This window comes from Fringilla coelebs, assembly GCF_963513975.1.
Source record: "Fringilla coelebs genome assembly, chromosome: 5".
Lineage (NCBI taxonomy): Eukaryota > Metazoa > Chordata > Aves > Passeriformes > Fringillidae > Fringilla > Fringilla coelebs.
In genome coordinates this window covers 44,485,625-44,505,428 of record NC_140033.1, presented here as the reverse complement: position 1 = coordinate 44,505,428, position 19,804 = coordinate 44,485,625, and the positions used below count along the sequence as shown (strand labels likewise).

Here is a 19,804-nt window from a genome sequence, read left to right as displayed (position 1 = left end):
AAACCAGGACATCTGCAGGACGTGAGTTTACAAGTCTTTGCCAATTTAAGTTCCTGTAATGAAACCTGAGACTGAAAATTTACTCAATACATGAGTAACAAGGACCTGATAAGAGACTGGTTTTTTTAATCACGTGAGCTGCCTTGCAGAAGTTTCCGCAAACAACACGCACAGAGATATGATATGAAGGGTTTCGTGGGCCGAGATCTCCGGTACGGTGTGTGACTGTCGCGTCCAGGCAGCGCCCAGGCCAGAGATGGCTCCTGGTGGCACCTGCGAGCCGGGGAGCCACCGGGCGAGGCCTGGGACGCAGGGCAGTGCTCGGCCCACGGAGTTCCCGCTGTGCTGTGCTCGGACAAGGATGAAGCCACCGATGACAAATCACGGGTGAAAATGCAGGAAGTAAATCTGGACACCCACTCCCGGGGGCCCTAGGACGCCGCTTCTTCCCGGCCGGGTACGGACCCACCTCGGGGCAAACAGGTGCCCCGCGGGCACGGCCCCGGCAGCGGCGGCACCTCGCGCCTCGGGAACTGGCCCCCGGCGCTTCCCACCGGGCTTCCCGCGTCCGGCCCCGCGGGACCGGCCCGCTCGGCCCGGCGGGCGGGGGAGGCCGGGGGAGGTGGGAGGAGACGTGGGAAGGACTTCGGTTGCCACTACAAATCTGGTGACAGACGCGCCGCCGGCACATGGCGATGGGCAGGTGGGTGCGGGGCGGCGGCAGGGCCCGGGGCGGCCGCGGGGGTGCGGGTGGTGGGCGAGTGCGGAGATGTTCGCGGCGCTCCCCCGCCACCGCCACGCGTTTCCGCGCGGGCCCCCCGCCGCCCGCCGCGCTCCCCGTCCGGGCGGGGGTGTGGGGCGGGCGGGGGCGGCCCCGCGCGGCACTGACGTCGCGGAGGGGCCGCTCCGAGGCGGCGGCGGCTCGGGGCGCCCAAGATGGCGGCGGGTGAAGGGTGCGTGCGGGACCGGCGGGCGGGAGCGGCAGCGGTGCGGCGGCGCTGCCAGCCCGCCCGGGGCCGGCCTGCGGGGAGCAGGTGCCCGGCGGAGGGAAGCGCGGGGCGGGAGACACCGGCGCCTTTTCCTCGGGGAGGGACGGTAGCGGCGGCGCGGTGTGTTGCGGAGGGACACCTGAGGACGAGGTGGTCGTTGTCGCGGGGGCGAGCCGGGCATGGCACGGCGTGGGGTCGGGGGAGCGGGACCCTGGGACCGGCCAGCCCCACCGGACAGTAGGGGTTCTGCCGCCTTCCCGCCGCGCTCGGTGTGTGGCGGGGAACCCCTGCATGGGGCCCGCTGTCGTACGCGTTCCTGAGGGGCCGGGAGGACGTCGAGGTGAGGGAGAGCGCGGGGAGGAGCGGAGGGCCGCGGTGAGCAGGGCCCGGTGCTCTCGGCTCCTGCCTGTTGTGGCCGAGGCGAAGTCGCGCCATGTCGCGGTGCGCAGGGAGCGACGGACCTTCTGCGGGATCGGCCCCTGGGCCAGCCTTGCGGGGGTGTCTGTACTTGCAGGGCTGTCAGAACTGGAGCTGTCAGAGCAGTCAGAGATGCTCGTTTTTCTAAGCGAGATTAACTGTCAAGTGTAACTTCAGATCAGTAAGAAGTGCTGTGTTTTTGGTGCCTATGTGAAAGTGCTTCAGTCTGTGTTGTTTGTTTATCGTCAGTTCTCCTCCGCAGGAAACGCGCGGTTATTTGCGGTAGTAGACGTGGAATGTAAAGCTGTACCGCTGTCTGTGGTGTCCTGGGGTAAACGGCCACTTCTAGGCAGCACACTGGATGTACATTCTTTAGGTGGTAAAAAAACCCATAAAACCAAAAAAAGTTAAATGGCATGGGAGACTGGGGGATTTCTTGTCAAAGGCTGTTCTGTTAGAAATCGGAAATAATTCAAAAAATTTCTTTTTGAAGTGCTGCTTTGATTTCAAGTCTAAATTGTTACGCCTGCAGGACTGTACTGCAGCTGGAAAAAGCAGTAAAGCAGTACATCTGCCTTCTAGTTACTGAATTTGTTATCTAAAACTTTTGAGTTGTTTAAGTACCCATGATTCCTGTGTTTTCAGATATTCCGCAGGTACTCTGAACCTGATGAGAATCGATAAACAGTCATCTGGTTTAAAAGCCAGAATATAAATGGGGGGCACAAGAGCACACACACGTGTGTGTATATAATTGTAAAATTCTGTACTGCATTTCTAGCCTGATGTTGGAGACGTCTCATTTATGTGTCAGGCAATTAATTACACAAGTAGTGACTAAGGGTAAAATACAGCCTTTTGTTTATAGTTATGTTTTATAGATTCGGCTGTGAAAATCACCCTTAAATTGTTAAAATATTTTTTTTTTTTTGCATGGAACAGAAATGGAAGAAAACCATCAATTTTCATAACATCTAAGTTGGTTTTGGCATCAAGTGCTTTTTCAGCTCATTAATTACCCAAAAATGTACATTTTGCCAGCCTTTCTTGAGTGGAACAAAAGAAATTAATGTGTCAGTAAGGCTGAAATATGGTACAATAAAAAAATCCTTTTCTATATATCTTTGTTTCTAGCTTGTGAAACTTTGGTACAAGAAAAAACTTCTGTGTATCTCTCTGTTTCCAGACAACTTAATGCTTTCAATAGTACTATTCTATATGCTAGTAGTTGTTATTTTGCTTACTGCTTCAGCTCAGGTCTGTGGTAAGAACACAGAGGGGGGCTTGATCTCTGAAGTGCTGGTCAACTAATTCAAAGTTTCTTTGTGTGTGTGCACAGAACTGAACCTCAGGAGAGAAGAATGCAGAAACTAGGGCTGAATAACTTCCTTTAGGGAATTTTAACACTGGAGCATTAGAATGTACTGTTTTATTCCAGCTGCAGTTTTCAGGTGTGGGAATGAGTATGCAGTATTTTTCCTGTTTCTTCCATCATTGTCACTTCACTTCTGTTTTTTACCCTGAGATCTTTTGCCAAGTTTTGGTTCTAAGGTACAGTTTTTAAGCGTTGTGGGTTGATGTACTCTCAGTACTTCAAACATTCATTATGTCAGTGTGCTGCTTGACATTCATCTGAAGTTTTCTTGGTCTCACTTTTGTACTCTAAGCTTTTCTGCAGTGTTTTCAGATATTGCTGTCTTTTTGACCAAACTGCATTTTGATTTCTTCCCTTTTTTCCAAAGAAAGACTTCTCCCATGCTAAGATGTTTCCTCCCCCCTCCCCCCTTCCACCCTGTCTCTTTTCTCCACACATCGACGTAGGTGGGAAAATGTCATGCTGACTTGGTTGCTGGTGGGGGAGCTGGGGCTTTAGGTTTTTCCCTTCGAGGTGCTGATCTTGCTCTTTCGTAGAATTGTGCTGCTTTTGCATGAAGAGCTTGAATGTGCAGTCCTGATTTACACAGTGGCTGTCCAGAAATCAGTGAACTGTTTTTGTCCTCAGTCCACTATCTGCTTACACCAAGGCATGTAAGCAGTTTTAGTCTTGAGAATGATTTTAAAAGTGTGAGAAAAATAATCGGCTCATAAAGTATTCAAAGGAAGGAAAAATAAGGCACGGGGTTTATGCAGTGACTTTAACAAACCCAGAAAGAGTTGACCCCTCAGATTGCTGTGACTGACAGCAGCCCTGTGGGAAGGCAGTGTTCTTTTCTGGCCTGCTGGAAAGGACTGTTACTACTATATTATGTAGTAGAATCTATATATGTTAGTCCAAAACCACAAAGAGAAGTCTTGTCCCTTAAAATTCTCTATACCATATTTAATTATTGTAGCACACTTTACATACATATTATTATCCTGAATTTTATCAGCATTATGAAAGTTCCTCTTTGCTGTGGAAAAGAGGTTGTCAGACTAGAAGACATGAAATAATGCTGATGATCTTATTTATAAAGACAATATAAAAAGCAAACTTACTGTGCACAATTATTTGTAAAAGAATCTAATTAGCAGCCTGCAGATAAGATTGCCTTTTAGAAGGAATGAATGTTATGGGTGCAAGCAAGATGAAAGAGTTAAGCAAGCCCTTTTTTTTGTGATCTGTTGACCATGGCACACAGGAGATCTCGACCTCCCCCCTATAATGCGCTGTGGCTGGTACTTGATCTGGGAGCTGCTGGATGGCTCCCCAGAGGTTGTGGTGCCTGAAATTCTTTGGTGCAGTCAGTATGGACTGGAAACAACTCTTAGACAGAATGAGTGAGAGATTAATAGGGGCATGTAAAACTGTGTACAGTTTTTTTTAGTTTCTCTACAGCTGGTTCAAGCTTTTCTTCATTGCAGAATAAATTCTATACAACACATGCAATGCTGGGTTCTGATTATGTGCTTAGTGACTTATTACAGCTCTTATGTTGGTATCTGTATTGTAACATTTGAAAAGGCACTTACCATGGGCTAATTAACTAAACAAAGCCATTTTTGGTTGAATCTTTAAACGACAGTTTTTATCAAAGTACCAGATGAAAATTAGAGCTTCTTTTCTAGCCATCTGCAACCTTTTACTTGTTTCCCTTCCTTAGTGGTGTCATGTCATTGTACATTAGGATTCCCTCTAGCTAATGCTTATTTTACACTAAACATCTGCTCTGTAATGAGAAACCTATTCAGTTTTTCAGAACCATAGAAATTGATAAATATTAGCATATTTAAGGCTAATAGCAGGAATACAGTTTTTTTGGTTCTATCCAGAGTTGTGTAAATCACTCAGTATTTTTGTAGTATGGTTTATTCACCTGTAAAGCATAGAATCCAGGACCTTTATACTGTACTGCCTAAGCTGGGTCCAGAGCATGTATTTGCAATGGCAAACTCATCTCACTTGGCATAGACTGAGTATTTGACAAAGCCTTGAACTCCTCAGGTGAATTAATTGTTTCATCTGGCAAGCACTGTGCATAATGGTACTGGTGCTGTGTGCTCTTCGGCCCTTCTGGTCAGCGATCTGGTGGGCAGAAATGCCCCAGATCAAATGTAATCATTTCCTGATGCATCATAGCACTGTTATAATTTATCTTTATATCTTAATGAGACAGTCAGAATGGTAAAAACAAGAATGAATGACTGTCTCTTTAATTTTTGCTAATCAGAGACTGCCTGGTTTGGGTAAATGCATCTTATAGGAAGAAGCAAAAACAGCAGCGTTAAACAAATAAATGCAGCCATACAAACTTAGTACATATATAAGCCAGTGCTAGCCAGATTTTAAAATGAACTTTCAAAAAGCTAAATTAGAAAGTTTTTATAAAGTTTGTGCTAACTGATGTAGATACCTCCTGGTATTTGTGTCTTAAGAAATAAAGTTCTGCTTTGCTAAGTAACTTTCAGAGGTGTTAGGATGATGTGTTAAAATGTAGATATTTAAGATACTTTATTATAGAAGTAGTATAATGGACACAGAGGAGCAGTGATTTAATTAAAGGTAAGAATTAATTAAGGGTTTGCGTCGTATAAAGCCTCATTTGTCTGAACTGTTGGCACTGTGTAAACGTAATAAATTTAAGTGAACTTTGCACTTCTGCACCTGTATGCTTAGGGGTAGAATTAATAGGAGAATTTTGGAATCTCAGAATGGTTTGAGTTGCAAGGGACCATAAAGATCCTGTAGTCCTATCCCCTGCTGTGCGGAGGGACACCTCCTATTAGATCCAGTTGTTTTAAGTCAAATCCCACCTGGCTCTGTACAGTTCTAGGGATGGGGGCATCCACAGTTTCTCTGAACAGCCTTTCCCACTCTTAGTGGGAACTCTGTAACAGCATCTCTTAACAAAATCAGTGCCCCTTAATAAAAAAAACCAAACCTGGCCTAAAGTGTAGCTAGAATGCTTCAGTCCTGAGCCACAAAGCACTGGGAATATGAACAGTGGTATGGAGGCAATTTAGTTTGAAGGTGGACCTGCTGTTGAAGGTGTTGAGTATGTGTGTGGCTCCACGTGACTGATTTCTTTCATGTGTTTGGGGAGGACTCAGCTGGGTGATGATAGTGATCTTCATCTTAATATGAATTTGGTACACTGACTCCTGTAAAAGGGATACGGTTGGGTATTTATGAACTATAACTTTCTTTTTTTTTTAGTTGCAGATTGAAATATCATGGGCAGAAAATAGTTTGGATGATGTGTTTTGCCAGCATATTTCTGCAATTTCAGTTTTAACAATGGATAAGTGTAAGCACGTAGGACGTCTGCGACTGGCCCAAGATCACTCCATTCTCAACCCTCAGAAATGGCATTGCATGGACTGCAATACTACGGAGTCCGTGTGGGCGTGCCTCAGCTGCTCGCATGTGGCGTGTGGAAGATACATCGAAGAGCATGCACTAAAGCACTTTCAGGAGAGCAGCCACCCAGTGGCACTGGAGGTTAACGAGCTGTACGTTTTCTGCTATCTCTGCGACGATTATGTTCTCAATGACAACGCAACTGGCGACTTAAAACTCTTGCGCAGTACGTTAAGTGCAATCAAGAGTCAAAACTATGAGTGCACTACTCGAAGTGGGAGGACTTTGCGTTCTATGGGTACCAGTGATGATTCCTACCTTGCGCACGGTGGTGCCCAAGCCACGCTTCGGAACGAAGACAGGATGTTCACGGCTCTCTGGCACCGACGGCGTGCGGTCCTTGGCAAAATATTCAGATCGTGGCTTGAGTTGACACCTACTGGAAAAAGGATTTTGGAAGAAGAAAGACGTCAAGAAGAAGCAGAGCTAAAAAAGGACGAAGCTAGGAAGAGAAGACAAGAACGAAAGCGTGAGTTGAAAGCAGAGATGGAAAAGATGCCTCCAAGAAAGAGCAGTCGTTTACAAAATCAGATTAGAATATCCTCAAAACCAGAACCCTGCCCTCAAAAAACATCACAGAATGTGGAATTTTTGGCAGAGTTGAAAGAAACATATACCTCAGAAGAACTGAGACTGAAAAAAATAAGTGACTCTCCAATTAAACGAAGGCCTACAGTGACTCCTGGAGTAACAGGACTGAGAAACCTGGGAAACACATGCTATATGAATTCTGTCCTGCAGGTATTAAGTCACTTACTTATTTTTCGAGAATGCTTTTTAAAGCTTGATCTCAACCAAACTCAGGAACTGCTGGCAACAGCAAGCAATGGTAAAACAAGATCTTCATCTAAACACTTGTCAATAGCTGCCTCAACATTACACGTGAATGAAAACCAAGAAAAAGTAAAGGGATCATATTCTGTGAGGCGGCCTAGTTTATCCTCTGGATTAAGTGGAGGAGCATCAAAAAGTATGGAACTTATTCAGCCTAGGGAGCCCAGTTCAAAGCATATTTCTCTCTGTCATGAGCTGCATACTCTATTCCAAGTTATGTGGTCTGGCAAATGGGCACTGGTGTCTCCTTTTGCCATGCTTCATTCTGTGTGGAGACTAATTCCAGCCTTCAGAGGGTATGCCCAACAAGATGCTCAGGAATTTCTCTGTGAACTTTTGGATAAAGTACAGCAGGAACTGGAGACTACAGGGACCAGATACCCAGCTCTCATCCCTGCTTCTCAAAGAAAACTTATAAAGCAGGTTTTGAGTGTGGTTAACAACATTTTTCATGGACAGTTACTAAGTCAGGTATGTTTTATGATTACTTTTTTTAAGGTGTTTAATGATTTATAGTTCTGGATTTACTCTAGTCAGTCAGGTATGGACATACTTCAAAGGCTTATACATTTATTATAACTGTTGAGGGGGGATGGTGAGGATATATTACACAGTTTCAGAAGAAAGATTACACAGTTTGAATAGAAGCCACCCTGTAGCCCTCCTCCTACCAAAAACTAGGCCATTCAAACCCAATACACCTGTTAATCATAAAAGTCTTATTTGTTATTTTAAAACACACCTTTCCACCTACTGGGAAATACTTGTATTTGCTGTTAAGTGCCAACTCATTTGAAGGAATGAAGAATTTACAATCTCAAGTATCTGGCTTATCACTATAGTGCTACTAGATAAAAGGCGTTAAGGAAGGTTAATCTAGTGTAAGTAGAAACTGATTGGCTGTCAAACAGGATATTATTTCACTAAATAACTTGAATTTGAGATTGATTACCAGTGAGTAATTGCATGTCATGATTTTATGTACAGAAATACTAACACTTCTTTTCTATTGCAACACAAAGATACAGAAGGCTCTGTCAACACAGGAACCAAATTTGTGGGGTGGAGGCAATGGTGGTTCTCCTTCTTTCTGCATGACTCCTTTTTTTCCCCCTACTTGTCAGCTCCTTGTTAAGTGTTTTAGTGTGTTCACTGCTATTATGCATATCCCAACAGTGTGTACAAATGTCTGAATACGTACTGAACAAACAAATGCTTGTTTCTGTTGAATTGATCTAAAAACTAACCAAATTGCTGCAGGAACAGAAGTTGGGAAGTTCCTGGCTGCTGGAATGGATTTGTAGTATACATGAACATGTTAACTGAGGGAGTGTGGAAGCATTTGATGAATATTGTGTGTAAAGAAAAGGCTTAGCACAAAAATGTCCGTTCCTGGTATTCTATTTGGATGATGGTTTAATGTTTTAATATGTAAAACTGGAAATCCAAGTGTTTTTTGACTAAGGTAGGATTGTTTACTGCTATGATCCTTGTAAACTTCATAGGAAGGTAATAGGGCTGTTTGCAGCACATGTCACCCCTCAGTCATTTTAGGTTTTGTGAAACTACTGGAAACTGTTAGATCTATCAATAAAACTGGATCACCAGCTACCTTCTGCCTGGCCCAGAGCACCAGCTCTTCTGTGGCATACTTCCTTTCCTTGGGCACTAGATATCTTGTATCACGGTTGCACAACTGGAAGTGTTTAGTATATTATTAAAGAGTTTTTTGTTTGAAAATTCCATTCCTCTCCAAAGTAGCAACTTTGCCAGCAAAATAAGGTTATTTTTTTAGGAATAGTGACAAGGTTTGCTTGCATTGCGAACCTCCTTACAGGATTCATTGCTTTAGTAAGAATTTTCAAGGCTGTAAAGATACGGCATTATTTCAGTAATGACTACTTTCACATATTTTTAGCTTTATATGGAGAGGTTTGTGACTAGAAACCCTCCCACCTTCCGGAGACCAGGAGAGGAGTAGTGAGAATTCTCTTATGAGTAAACTAAAACAAAACCAATACAAAACAAAGAAAAAATCCTCACTTCCACACTATTGAGTAAACCAGAAAGGGAATTTGTCAGTTTTGAGGTATCCCCTGACTTTTGTGACTACATGCAGCTCTTACTGCAGCTGCTCCATATCTGTGTGCAGAATACAGCCTTGATCAACTCAAGAATGCCGCTCTGAAGTAAGAGAAGCAAGAAAAAGAGTATTGAGACTGTTATTTAGTAGTTTCTCCCTGGCTCATTAGGCAGTTCCCATGGACTGTTCAACACTTTACCCCTCCCAGTGTTCCCTTTGTCTTTTGCCACTCCTTTTTTTTTTTTTTTTTTTTAGTTTAGTCTTCACTTGTGGTTTTGAACATGATAAATATTATGAGGAAAAGGTAAGCCCTGAAGATTTAAATTCCTTCCTTGTAAAATATATTCAGGTCATCTTAATGATTTAGTCCCTGGTGTTTGCGCATAGAAAGATGAACTCTTAAAAACTCTGTTAGGCAATTATTTTCCTTTCCTCAGTAAGATTCCTGCATCATGATTTCACTAGGTGTTTGTCAGAACTGCTTTAATGAAGTTAACAGAAAAGGCAAGAGACGCCCATGCAGGGCGGGAAAAAACCCCCAAAGTTCATGCTGTGTCATTGCATCTTGGACAGTGTTAGCTCTTAAAAGCAATGAGTGTATGTCTAGTCCTTACAGGCTTAACTTTATCTACCTACAAGATAAGGTAAAACTGTGATAAAATAGTAATAAATATAGTAATGCTGTGACAGTATTACAGTTTCTTTCTAGAAGATAATTGGAGCTGTTCCTAGCTGTCCTTATTAAAAATAAGATGGGATTTTATTCTGGCGTGTTAAGTTACATCTTGTTTCATTGAGAAAGGGGAATTGAGAAGTGTGTTTCTGTGTGCAGTTGCCTTCCATTTTAGAACCCCTAAAACATTACCATACTTACTGGCCCTTTGTACAGAAAGTATAAGTTCAAGATACTTGGTTCTGTGAGATACTCAAGTGCCATGAAGTCAATCTTCCTGACCTTCAAACCTCAGGAATACTATGAGCTACTCTTGATAAAAGAACACAGAGGATCTCTTACAGTGCTGATAAGCTGTGTGTTTACTTAGGTATCACATTACTTTCACATGTGCAGCTCAACTTTTACCCCCTTCTTCTAGTTCTAATTTAACTTGAAGGGAAGTCATAATCCTGAGTTTGCCATCAGTCTGTTGCTATTGAAGTGCTGCCTGGTTCAGCACTAACTGAATTTAGGATCTAAGATTAAGAAAGCAGAGAATTGAGTGTTTGAGAATCTTGTGCTTTTTGATAACTAGAAAAAGTTTTGGGTGATGTCAAAACAATTGAACATTTTATATGAGGTAGTTATGTTTTGCTATTTTCTCAGCTAATTTAAAGTAAGTTTTCTTCATCTGCTGCTTGAAATACTTTACTTTTTTATGGAGTAGTAGACTAGGCAATGGCTAACTCCAGGAATAGCATAAGCAAATTGCCTCTGTTATTTTATTTTATATTTGTTCTAATACTTGTTTTAGGATTTCAGCTTTTTACTTTGCAGTACTGTGAAACTGCAATACCTGGTACATCTAAGAGAAGTAAAGATCTGCACTGTAGGTGCAAAGCCCTTCCTTTCTGCTCTATCTTCATGTGCTAGTCTTCCTGCTCCTAGCGATTGGAGAAAGTGGCTCATACCTCAAACCCACTGGGACTCTGAGGAGAGCCCAATATGTCTATTAAAACCCTAGTTGTTTTCACTCCCTCAGTTCTTTTACTCTTGTGGAAGGTACTAACTGTCTCCTGTCCTCAGTCCTTCAATGGGAAAGGAGAAACTTCTGTGCTGTGAACTCACGTGGCAATGGTAAACTGATCCACACTGGCTCACTGATCTCTAAAGTACACTTCAAGAGCTCAAGTATGTTGGCTGTTGTCTCAAGAGTTTTTGGCTTGTGTTTTTTTAAATGGTACCAACTAAATAGCACAGTATGCAACAATTTTTAAAGTATCTTTATTTCAACTTTGTCCATATTAAGCAAGGAGGGGGGCAGGTGTGTTTCTTAAAATCCAGAAATGGAAATAACAGATTTTATTGTGTGTCACATGTACTCAGAAATCATATGAAAAGAAATTCTTGTACAAGGATAAAATCCACCTTGAGTTTCCTTCTCCAGGCTGAACAGTCCCAGGCCTCTCAGCATTTCCTCATATGTCAGATATGTCCAAGGCCTTTCATCATCTTCCTGGCCCTTTGTAGGACTCAGTCCAGCATATCCATGTCTCCTTTTTTTCTGAACACAGGGCCCAGCACTTCAGCTGTGTGGGAGCTGAGAAGAGGGCAGGGATCACCTGCCTGGACCTGCTGGTGATGCTCTGCAGAATGCAGCTCCAGAGGCTGTTGGCCTCCTTTGCCATAAGGGCACATCTCTGGCTCCTGGACAGCTTGTCCCCCAGATCCTCTCTTCCCACCCAGCCTGTACTGGTGCCTGGATGATTCATGCCAGTAGCAGGATGTGGTGTTTCCTTTTGTAGAGCTGCATAAGGTCCCATTCCAGGCCCTGTGCCATTCCCAGTAGGTGGTAGTGCCCCCCAGCCAGCCTTACCAGCCACTCCTCCTGCTTTGTGTCTTCTGCAGACTTCTCAGAGTTCAGAAAAATTGGCTCCAATATTTTTTATAGCAATGCCTGGTAGGAACTAGCTTCTAACACCTCTAGGCATGCTTAAAACTTCCTAAGCAGTTAGATTACTTCCTGATCATTTTTAAGATGGAATCTGAACAAAATGCTTCTCCCTGCTCCTGCTCAGCATGGCAGAATATAACAGTGTGCAGTGATCAGGGAAACAAATATGCCAGGTCTTGGGGAGTGAAGTAGGTTCTGACCAGTGTAGTATGCAAACTATTCTTAAAGCGTATTTCAGGACAGATTGTCTGAGGAAAGGGGAAGTGTGATTTTTGAGTTGTTTGAAAGCCTTCAGTTTTGCGTAGTATGCTGTGAGTTAAGAGTTTGGGGGGGAATGCTGAGGGTGATCTGTGTACTGCTGGGTATTAAGTCTCCCATTGAACAGACTGTTAGAAAGAAAAGAACTTAAGGCAGGTAATGGGACAATTTGCAGTTAAACCAGTTGATGTCATGTATACTGATTTCTGTATTTTGGTGTTAGTCTTTGTGTTTTTATGTTTAGCCTGACCTCCAACATGATTGTCAGGTTGTTTTCCAACTAGATGAAAATAACATTTTAAATTAATCTTTAAGAGGCCATTGAATCACAGACTACAGTTACCTGTGGTTATGCTTTATGTTATTCTGCTAAAAAGATAAAGATCATTTTGAGGATACTGTATGCTTATCACTACAAAGTTCAGTTGGGTTTTTTTATACTGACTGTCATATGAATTCTGCATTTTAGTTGTATTCCAGAGACTCCCTTCAACTTCAATTACTTTCCTGTGCAAAAATTGAATTATTAATCATTATATATATATGTCTCATTTAGTGAATGCACAAAAATGGGACTGGCTATTTTACTCTTCTTAAAAATGACAAAGGAAAACACAGAGTTGGGGCAGAGGTGGTTAAGAGTTTTCTTTCTTCCATGCAAGTGTAGGGAACACAGGCAAAACAGTTGATGATGAAGTTGGCTTTTTCTGCAGCAATATGTTAACTATTTTCTTTGGCTGCATTTACACTGAATGCCATCCAGGGCAGTGGCTGTCCGTCACGTCATTGTGGCCACAATGATGCTTGTCTGAGTAGTCTCTGTGCTTAGCTTGAATCAAGCAATTTGATCCAGCTCTTTTCAGTCTGGCCTTTGGCCCATGATTGAATACTGAGCTTTAACCAAACAATTGTATTTAGTACCAGTGTTTCAAGGCATGAGAGGGTGGTCAGAGCAAAACATAAGGTAGAGATTTCAGACTAGTTAAAATCTGTAATTTACTTTGCTCTAGTGTGAACTTTTCATTTGTTTTGCTATAAATGACAGCATCAAAGCCTCTTATAATAGCAATTCTGAATTACAAAGGGAAGGTGGAATCAAACCCTGAATTTATAATCACAGACATCACTGACCAGGTTGCTCGAGTAGACTCCCATATTACTGTTGTGCATACTTTTACTGTACAAAATTACACTGGACAAATGTGTAAAGTTTTTGCCCTTTGCGTTCATATTTGGGGTTCGTTTTGTGTTTTATAAAATCTCAACCAACTTTTGAACAGTTTTTACAAAATTTCTGCCCCTCTGATGGAGAAAGAAAATCTGGGGTGCTGCACTGTGTGAATGATAATGGAGTTTGAGATAAAGGAGTCCCATTTAGGACAGAAAGAAGAGTGATGGTAATGTCACAAAGCCAATGCCACTGGACAGGCCAGTACAGATGAATTCCACAGGAGGCTGGGAATGCTCCTGCTTTTTGAGTAAGCCAGTTGGTAAGCCAATGCCTGGCTAGGAAAAATACTTCCACCCTTGTTGCAGTCGTGCTTGGCTGTCCTTTCCCACCTCATCACGCACAGGGGCTGCTGTGGTTGGGCGCTCTTGCCCGGCTGTGTCGGGTTACCGCGCTTCTGGCAGCTACAGAAATCCCAGAGTTTAACTCTGCTGCAGTGAGGACTGGCTTGGATTTGAGGAAATAAGTGCAGCTGTGTATCAGTACAAGGTTTTGTCCCCGCAAATCAGCTTTGCTCACAGTTGCATGACGAGATGAGAAGCAGATTTATTGCATCTGTTTGTGTTCTTCAGGTTTTTTGACTGGGAAAACCTGGAAGCTGGCTCTATTATTCATGTCTTTTTTCTCTGGGATAGTACTCATTAGCTAGTTGGGAAAGATCATCTTAACCTAGATTATTAATATAATACACTAAATTTAAAACCTCAAAATGTGTTAAAATTATCCGTATTGGAGTCACGTGTGTTCCACATCCTGAGCTCCCTAATCTTAAGTGTGCATTGATGTGCAACAAATTCTTAAATACCTCATCAATTAAATAAACTTTTGGCCTGACAAAATTACCCATTTGTGCAGCAGAAATTTATTAGTCATTCTGGGATTAAGCTGGAGTGTGATTGAACTGTGGCCAAACATACCATTTTGTCTCCCATATCTAGATTTCAGCTCTGAATTACTAATAATTTGTGGCTTTGAAATGCTGCCAGATGTTAGCACTTGCAAAAGACACTCCTGACAGTGTAAATTAAAACAGAAGAATCTCCTCTTTTCTGCCATGTAAGTTTTGAAGTTTTGTTTTCTAAGAACAAGGCAGTGGCATTTTCATCTTAGAACTTAAAGCAGTCAACAGCTTTCCTAACTGCACTGCTGAATGTTCATAGTGGGACACAAATCCACAGGTGCACTTGGTGGCTAATGCAGAGATGGAGTATAAGCTGTTGCAGCTACCGAGTGCGGTTACAAGAACACCTAAGAGGAAGATACCACGAGGTGACAGATAGGGCCTTATATAAATGATCATGAAATACCAAAGCAGGGTGAATAATTACCTAACAGCAAACCTTCAGAGGAAAACAAAGGAGCATCTGAGCAAAACCGAGTGTACTTTCACACTTGTGTAGGCTTACTAACCAAACTGAAGGGAACTACACCAAATTTGTGTAGAGCAGCAGAAGTGTAAAGGGGTCCCTGTGAAATAACAAACTTTGGATGTCACATGAATTTTCATTCCTTTATTACTATGTCTTTGTGTTAGTTGTTTTGAACAACTTGTGGTATTTTCGTAAATAGGAAGCATGCAACACCTAATGTGTTGTCTTTACAGCTTAGAAGAGCTACTGCTTTTAGCTTATTTTCCTAAGTATTGAATGTTATAATAAATTAATTGTCTCCTGCCTGTAGTATCTGCATTTTCCAGGTTGACTCACTTCACTTCTTTACATTTTATTTATGTTGTCTTACTGCTTGTCCTTTCCCTAGTGTGACGATGGATCCACTTACTGAAAGAAGAAATAAATTATTTTTACCTGTTAATTTTTCTTTGAAGAAGTGTGCTTCCTAATCCAGGCTTCCCTGGAAGACTTACAAAGTAAGAAGGATATGCCTTTAAAATCCCCAGCTGTTCCTTTTTATTTCTTTTGTGTGTGTGGTTTTGATTTATTTTGATTTGTTTATAAATTAACCTATATTATAATTTCTCATGTAAATTTTCCTTTTTGAGAAAAGACTCCTGAGACTTCACCAGCTGCTTTCTTTTGGACAGTCCCAGACAGAACATTTTGACACTGTTTTTGTTTCTCAGTAAAACATAAGAACGCTTACTTGTTTGTGGTAACGGTTTTGGACATGCTGCTGCTTCAGAGAAAAGAAATTAGGTGTATCATCTCTGTTGTTAAATGACTTTGTCTTGCCTTTGGTTACCCTTGGTTATCTCTAGGAAAAAGAATCTCTTTTTAGAGCTATGTTATGGTACATGTTTGGCAAAGTACATTTTTTAGTGTAAGCAGCTGGTGGAATATCTTTTTTACAGGTTACATGCCTTGCCTGTGACAATAAATCAAATACCATAGAACCTTTTTGGGACCTGTCCCTGGAGTTTCCCGAGAGGTATCACTGCAATGGCAAGGAGATGTCGTCTCAGTATCCATGTCTGCTGACAGAAATGCTGGCCAAGTTTACAGAAACTGAAGCTTTGGAAGGAAAGATATATGCATGTGATCAGTGCAACAGTGAGTAAAGGCAGTATGTACTCATGCATACATTCTCTGTGTGAAATATAAACTGACAGTGCAGGTATAGAAGTCTTAAAAGTATATTGCAAACAAAGACCTTCTTCTTATGTCCTGCTGTGGTCACTTGACAGCTGTTACCTGCCTCCTAGAAGATTAAATTTTTCAAAAGAGCTTTTGAAGTGTGATGCTTCATTTTGATACAGTCTCATGACACACTAATGTGGTTTCTAGTACTCCCAGCTGAAGAAGCCATCACCTTTTTAAATTAAGGTCACTAATGTAAGTGACCACAAGTTTTTTACTTGCATCATAAAATAATCATTGCAAAACGGCTCTCAGAGCGTATCCTTTTTAAGGAGGCATGTACCATAAATATCTAGGTCCACACAAATTCTGTGGATAAATCTTAGACTGAAATACAAGGCTGTTACCAAGATTTGTATTGTGTAACTATGTGTTTGACCTCAGCAAAACGAAGGAAGTTTTCTTCTAAACCAGTTATACTCACAGAAGCTCAGAAGCAGCTCATGGTGTGTCGACTACCTCAGGTTCTCAGATTACACCTTAAACGGTTTAGGTAAGTAGTACCACAACAAAAAGTGTTGCAAACTGACAGATTCGGTCTTGCTCTACCATTGCTTAGGATCAATGTATTTCAGCATCTGTTTCATTTCCCTTTACTAGTATGTTGAGAAATAGTTGCTAGAAACTTCTTTTCCTTGTTCACTTGAAACATCAGTAAGCTATGTTATAAGTTTAAGCTTTAACTTTTAACTTTTTGGATTTCAGTACTTGCTACTCTAGTACCAAAATTATTTTATCCTTGTTTTCAGTCAAAACCTACTAACCTTGCTCTGAACTCTAATGGTAAAAATTAATCTCGTGGTAGAGCAGGATGCTTATAATCACTAATGCACAAACCTGGACTGTATTCAGTGGAAGTCTCAGATAACAATCCTGTATCCAAATACATAAATATATTTAGCTTCAGAGAAGGGACACTGCATCTCTGTGAACTCATAGCACACCATCAGTACCATCGGTCCCTCATACAAAAGAAACTGAAAATGAGATAGAATAAATGAGAATTACCAAGGAGGTATAGCAGGTGGGAAATACTTCCTACTCACCACTGCAAAGATTTTAAGATAGATGTTTCAGAAGATGAGAACAGTAGGTACCTTAGACACATTTAAAAGGCCTTGAAATAAAGAAGTAAAAGAGGAAGCTTAGGGAAAAAAAAACCCTAGATTTTTTTTTTTTTTGTACACAGAATAATAGTGAAAATATTATGTTGTGTTCGAACATAATAATTCAGAATGCTGTGCTCTTTCCTTAAAAAAACCATAAGTTTTCATTTGATTTCACTTTCCAGGTGGTCAGGACGCAATCACCGTGAGAAGATTGGTGTACATGTTAGTTTTGATCAAATTCTAAACATGGAGCCTTACTGCTGCAGGGAATCCCTCAAGTCTCTCCTGCCTGACTGCTTCATCTACGACTTGTCTGCTGTGGTAATGCATCACGGGAAAGGATTTGGCTCAGGGCACTACACTGCCTACTGCTACAATTCTGAAGGAGGTAGGAACCAGCTGGGAAATGAGCAGTGAGGGAGAAAGGGGTGTTCCTAATTCTAACCTCATAGAAAGAGAGTCTTTGCTCAAAAGCAAAAGGGAATCAATTGTAGTTGATCTGCCTGAAATGAGAAGTGCAGCTCTGTAGACCAACAGTTCAGTTTTTGTATTGCCTTGTTGCCTTGTTAAATGTGTTCTAGCTATAAACTCTCTTGTAAATCTGAGGAAGCTGAGCTAGGCTTTTAAAACATTGACGTAAATAAACCAGATCAACGGAAATAGTTTTCTATTTGTACACAACTCATTAAATAGGACCAAACAGTAATCAATTATTAAATATGATGCAATTACTTAAAATCAGTGTTCTGATGACTTTTTTTTTCTGGTATATTTCCTTATTGTAGGATTTTGGGTACACTGCAATGATTCAAAACTCAACATGTGCACTATGGAAGAAGTATGCAAGGCTCAAGCCTACATTTTGTTTTACAGCCAACGACTTACTCAGGCAAATGGACACGGTAGAGTCCCTTGTCCTAGCACAGCTGAAAGTCAGCAGCACCCAGAATTAGCTGGCTCTTGCATGGACAACAGTAGCAGCTAATCCAAAGCCAGTTAACTGCGTGTATGGTAAAGGTTTAAATTGTCATAACTATGTATTTTTAAAAGGAAGTACAGTATTGTACTTTTTCAATGTTTATATAGTTCTGTATTAGTTGAAGTACCCTTTACAATGGTTAGCAAAAGTTTTTATTGACAATAAGTAACTTTCAAAGTACCTAGAATTTCAATACAGCTATTTTTTTAAAGAAGAGATTGCTATGTGCATTTAACTTTTACCTCAGGCTATTTTTTTAAGCTGGTTTTGTATTTTGATAATATTTTTGAATTGGTTTAGAAAATTTACTTCAATGGGCAACTGATATTTGTCTGGTTAATTTTCTGTATATGCTTGTGTACATTTTATAGAATAGTTCTAATGATACCGTGATTCTTACTGTCTTGCAGGAATTGCTACTAGGTCTTAGAATATTGACATTCACCAGCAAGGAATGTTAAAACATGTCAGATAGTAACTGAATTTTTTTGTAGGCAACTCTCTGTGAAATTATTTTGCAAGCTTGAATGGCTATACTAAAGATACACCGATAGAATTTCTTAAAATCTGAACTTGGGGAAATAGAGCATGAAGTTATTTTCATGTAAGTGTGTAAGAGGAGTGTTTAATAACACAAGAATGTATCTTTATCAAGACTTGCATGTTTTAGCCTTAACAAACCTGACAACTTAAAACTCAAGTGCCAAATTCAAAGTAATTTAACAACCAGGGGCTTTTTTATTACAAAAATTTATAAAGTTTTCCCCCATACAATAAAACCACACTTACTCACCCCACTGTCACTGCTGCAAGAACATTAGCATCCCTTTTCTTGAATTGGGCCAGCTTACTTTAAGCTGCAGCAAGCATTGTCTCTCTCAGTCATCCTTGAGCAAACAGCTGATGAAAAGCAGCTGCAATGTTTGCATGAAAGCATTCTCAGACTGGTTTCATTACCCACAACTGCTGTACCTTATACTACACGGTCCTACCACTAGCATTAACCAAACTGTGCAGTGAGGAGAATTTAACAAGCAGGAATTATCAGTCCTCCACATACAGTAGTTAATGCCAATTAAATTTTAATTGTGAAGTTATTTTGTGTAAGTCCTATGCAAATTGTTACCTCATCTTCTGCAAAGTTTATACCTCAATAAAATGCCTTGATATGGACAGAAAAGCATGTGTGTACTGGAATAAATTCCAACGTTATCATTACATTTTTAAAAATTATTTTTAGATTTTGTCTAACAGGAGTTAAGGTGTTAACTATACAACTGGTTTGGCCATCTCTCAGTGATTTTTTAGCTGGTTTTGCTATCATTTTTGTTTCTGAAAGATGCCATATTATAGCAAGCACACAGCAGCCTCAGATCTCAGACTTCTTGGTCTTGTGCTCATCTTAATGAAGTGTGCAAAACTGTTCATGTGTTGGTTTGGGGAACTTTTTGGTTGGTTGGGTTTTTGGTGGTTTTGTTATAGTTTTGTTTTGGTTTTTTTTTTCTTTTTTTAGCCAAAAGCCACGTGCTGAAGTGAGTGATCTGACAAATGTACTTGTTATGGCTGTTCAGTCTTTCTAATACTTTCATCTGCTGTCCTGGCTGGTGAGGAAATGCATGTAATTTAAACACCACTTTCTACTTACAGGTAGTTCAGAAAATTTGCCTTTTAGGCTTCTGATACTTTTTCTTCCTCCAAGCACATCTCTTAGGAGATCCACAGGGGTCTTCAGAGACTCAAGCATTAACAGAAGAGTCTGTCTTTGGACATGTAGAGAGCAACTTGGGTGTGAGAGTTAGTCTCAATCATCACTATAAAGTACGTACTCAAGTGCCTTAGAAGGAATCTTACCCTGCCATCTTTA

At 41.2% G+C, this 19,804-nt stretch overlaps 1 protein-coding gene across 5 annotated transcripts; it reads left to right on the top strand.

Annotated features, from left to right (window-relative positions):
- The first annotated feature begins 205 nt into the window (after positions 1 to 205).
- On the top strand, positions 206 to 19,108 carry USP44 (ubiquitin specific peptidase 44). Of its 5 annotated transcripts, none has more exons than XM_084206938.1 (6): positions 206 to 457; positions 6,043 to 7,551; positions 15,567 to 15,765; positions 16,237 to 16,345; positions 17,144 to 17,349; positions 17,747 to 19,108. In XM_084206938.1, exons 2-6 carry the CDS (start codon positions 6,124 to 6,126, stop codon positions 17,944 to 17,946), a joined length of 2,142 nt encoding a protein of 713 aa, XP_084063064.1. In that variant the 5' UTR covers positions 206 to 457; positions 6,043 to 6,123; the 3' UTR covers positions 17,947 to 19,108. The 5 variants fall into 5 exon arrangements, with proteins under 5 accessions (XP_084063064.1, XP_084063068.1, XP_084063066.1 ...); XM_084206942.1 differs by lacking the exon at positions 206 to 457 and adding an exon at positions 649 to 703; XM_084206940.1 differs by lacking the exon at positions 206 to 457 and adding an exon at positions 916 to 1,034.
- The last annotated feature ends 696 nt before the right edge of the window (positions 19,109 to 19,804 follow it).

What these genes read in the sequence shown, in the direction of transcription:
- USP44 (XM_084206938.1), top strand. Translation starts at nt 6,124, where the DNA reads ATGGATAAGTGTAAGCACGTAGGACGTCTGCGACTGGCCCAAGATCAC. An exon ending in TTACACCTTAAACGGTTTAG is followed by an intron (nt 16,346 to 17,143) that starts GTAAGTAGTACC and finishes TTCACTTTCCAG; the next exon opens with GTGGTCAGGACGCAATCACC. An exon ending in CTGCTACAATTCTGAAGGAG is followed by an intron (nt 17,350 to 17,746) that starts GTAGGAACCAGC and finishes TCCTTATTGTAG; the next exon opens with GATTTTGGGTACACTGCAAT.